Below are 3,669 nucleotides of genomic sequence, written 5' to 3' on the forward strand. Positions count from 1 at the left end.
CTATGCTTGCCACAAGATTGTTTCTTGAGTTCTTTCTGCGATTGAGTTCTTTCTCTAATTGTACAGGCTGATAATGTATTCTCTGTATTCTCTGGGACAGTTCCTTGTTCCCACATGAACTGAAAGAGTTCATTGAATTTCTTGACCAAAAATTGACTTCCAGCCTTGAGGACCTTCACTGGGAAAATGTCAGCTCCTGAAGCTTTTGCTGCTGTACTGGAGTTTGATTTAGGTTTGTCTTTTCTAACCATTTGGGAGCATCATCGAGAACATAGTTGGAAAGTTGTGCAGCACGTTGATGGCATCGTCTTTGATGAAGGCCACCTGATGATGTAGTTAAGATGCTGTGCCAGTCTTTCAGAAATTTGGGCTTATTTTATGAGTAGTGTTGACCTGTCAACACAAAGGATGAATGATGAATCAGTATATTGGGTTCCCCAGGCAGATTTCAGTTGAATGTTTTAACAAGTAGTGAAAAGTTAGTGCAGTTAGACGCAGAATAAAACTGTATGTCCATTCTGTTCAATAAGTGTGCTTTAGCCTAATTGGGTCAAAATTACTCCTTAAAGCTCAAATGACAGTTTTTGATGCTTTATAGTTTCTGAGTTTGACTGTTCATGTTAAGTGTTCAATTCATGACAGTTTTGTATCGATGATGAATGAGAAATGTATTAGAAATATTTCACTCAGTAACCTTCTCAAAAAATTTGCATCCCCTCAATTTGGATTGAACTTGGAACTGTACTCCCAGAGATATGCATTTTTAGAAATTGCATATTTCGAGCTTCTCATTTTGTTTAATTATGAACCACATGCTATGCAGTGCCATTCCTTCTCCTCTGTATAGAAAAGCTCAGATTGACATTGGAACTCAGTTTTCAGTATATAAAGGCTTTTCTGTCAAATGAATCATCAGGCTTTTTATAAGATATTAAATTGGCAATTGCTGTACTTTTAAAATTTCACTCCACATTACTTTAGTTTCCATTTTTTCATTCCAGTGCGTTCTGTTGAGTTATTAATTCCATTACACACATGACTTTTTAATTTTTCTTCTTGATTTACTACTGAATGTATTTCCTACTTAACCCTATAACTTGACCATCCTTCTAAAAAGTGAAGTATTTCTGTCCCTTCTACTCTAACTAATGCGGTGGTGTCTTTCCATCTATATCAGCTGAGCAGAAATGAATTGTTCACGAAGCTCACTCACATTGTGTGACTTCCCATGTTCTTTGTTTTTTATTTTTCTTGACCCTACACTTCATAGCTAAAAAGTTTTGGATGGCTAGGATGCATTGGTGATTGAGGCAGGCACCAGAAGATTAATATTAGATGAACTAATTTTATATTTGACATTGAGCGAAAGTATAATGGCTTTTGAAAGTAAGCTATGGCTCTTGGGATATCTGTTCAAACTCCAGTTTTATTTCCGTTACTAGTGATTGTACTGAAAAGTATCACTCGCAAAAGAAGAAAAATTAGCATGTTCAGTGCAGAAGGTATTTGCAGTTAATTGACAGCCCCACAACTTACCTAATTATTCCTTCCACTGCTCAGGTGTAAAGAATGCAAGACCGTCTTCCACAAGGATTGCAAGGCTGGGGTCTTGTCTTGTCCCCGTTGTGTGCGCAAACAAAAGTACCAGCAGAGCAAGATGAAGTATTAACTATTGATCTGCATTGAAGACCATGTGTGTGGGAGAAGATGAACTTTATATACTGTCTGTGGATCTTTGAATTTCTGCCGCTTTCAAAGGCAACACAAACTCTTATCAGAAATGGTGCAATACAAACTGATCCACAACCCACTCCTGAAGGCAGAAACTCTCACTCACTCACTTCCTTTCAAGCGAACTATCAGTCTTATTGAGGTGTGCAGCTTCTCTTCCTCTGTGAGAATAATGTAGATTCAGAATGTTAGATACTGGTGCACTGAGATGGGCTCTGTTACTAAGGAAGTTGCCTACAGCTGAATTTCAACTTCACCTATGTAATATTATGTTGCTAGGAAATATTTGACTCATACAGTTCCATTTTCTTTTTTGTAATGCTTTAATCATTTTTAAAATCCATACATATAGGTTTGTTATAACATGTAAATTATATCACCAGTTTAAGGATATTGAATGTATACCACATGTACAGGATATGTACATACGGTAGTATAGATTAAAATGGCTGTAAAAAAAAAAGTTAGACTTTGCTGCTTTGAATTGCACTTTGCAAACTAACCCTTGTAAATACACATGAAATATTTAAATTTCCACAACATGGCAGGATGTCTGATATATATTAACACTCATGCCAAAAGGGCATGTGCACTTTTCTTGGTATGTCTGGCGCTAATCAGAGATTTCCTATCCTTTTTGGTTTAAAAGATTAACTGTAATACAGATAGTAGATCAGTTTTTAAAGCATTTGACTTGAGAACATTTATTTGAGTTACTGATTGTTATCATCCTGACGCATTTATGTTGCTGGATATATTTTAATGCCATTTTTGAAACATTCCACATAAATATGCACAAATTTAATATTACCTCTCTATAGTTTTCAAGAAATTGCTTATTTCCAATGGGAGTTTATACTTGACTTTCAAAATTGGCCCAAAATGGTTGTAAAGGTGCTAAACTTGCAGAATCTTTTGTAAAATATTCAATAATACCAAGAGCATTTGTAGTGAAAGGAGATGTACCCTTTAACATTTGCATTTGTGAATTATTGTGATTTTTGTGTGCACTTCTTGCAAGTCATTCCTGATCTGTGTTTAAATTTGTCAGCCCCGTAGAAATGTATATAATTCTGGCAGACAAATCTGGACTGAGTACAACTTTAATTGGAACAAAGAAAATCCAAAAGCAGCAGTGTTTAATGTCACTGAGATTCATAACTACAGAATAATCTAGATGTTTCAAACCATTCTGGATTTATTATAACGCGTGTTGTAAGTTTGTAAGAGTATTACTTCTTGCGGTCTTCCAACTGTGGACATAACGGCCATATAATAATCTTAAATTTTATACTTTTCCTTTTTTGTATTATCAGCTTTTTGGCATACAGACTATATGCTTTCATGCAATCAAAGATCATGACTAGATTTACTAAACAATCTCTGTAGACAAATTCTATTTTCTTAAGAACAAAGTTGTCATTAAAGATTTGATTTTTAAATGTGCAAAGAATATTTGGACTTTATTTTAAATTCAAAGTGTGTGACAATCTTGGCAGCAGGGTTGAATTAGCTTTCTAGCAGGGTGTATTTCAGTACAATCAGACTGTGTTTCCTCTGCATGCAATTATATAGGATAGATGGGACAGAAACCGGCCATTCAGCCCAGCTAATCCAGTTTGGTGTTTATTCTCCACTCCAATCTACCCCCCAGCTTTTTGTTGTCTGAATCTACCTTTGTAAATTATCCATTCCTTTCTAGTTTTTCCTTAAATGTATCATTACTTTCGTTTCGTGCCTTCCACATGGTAGCATGTTCCACATTCTTGCCACACTCTCTCTTTGTGAAAAAGCTTCTCTGAATCGCTTGTTAGTTATTGATGAGTACCCTAATGGCCTTTAGTTGTGCTCTCCCATGAGGGAACCTATTCTGTCTATATCCGCACTCTCAAAGTTGCATAATTTTGAAGACCTATTTGATCATTCCCCAGCCACCTT

General features: G+C 35.7%; 1 protein-coding gene across 2 annotated transcripts in view; it reads left to right on the plus strand.

Annotated features, from left to right (window-relative positions):
• plekhm1 (pleckstrin homology domain containing, family M (with RUN domain) member 1) overlaps nucleotides 1-3,177 on the plus strand; it is a 56,366-nt gene extending 53,189 nt beyond the window's left edge. For both annotated transcript variants that reach the window (XM_043675264.1, XM_043675265.1), the window contains exon 12: nucleotides 1,561-3,177. In XM_043675264.1, coding sequence (XP_043531199.1) covers nucleotides 1,561-1,669 — 109 coding nt within the window. In that variant the 3' untranslated portion in view covers nucleotides 1,670-3,177. The remainder of the gene's footprint in view (nucleotides 1-1,560) is intronic.
• Nucleotides 3,178-3,669: the final 492 nt, after the last annotated feature.

The sequence above is a fragment of the Chiloscyllium plagiosum genome, chromosome 33 (genome assembly GCF_004010195.1).
Source record: "Chiloscyllium plagiosum isolate BGI_BamShark_2017 chromosome 33, ASM401019v2, whole genome shotgun sequence".
NCBI lineage: Eukaryota > Metazoa > Chordata > Chondrichthyes > Orectolobiformes > Hemiscylliidae > Chiloscyllium > Chiloscyllium plagiosum.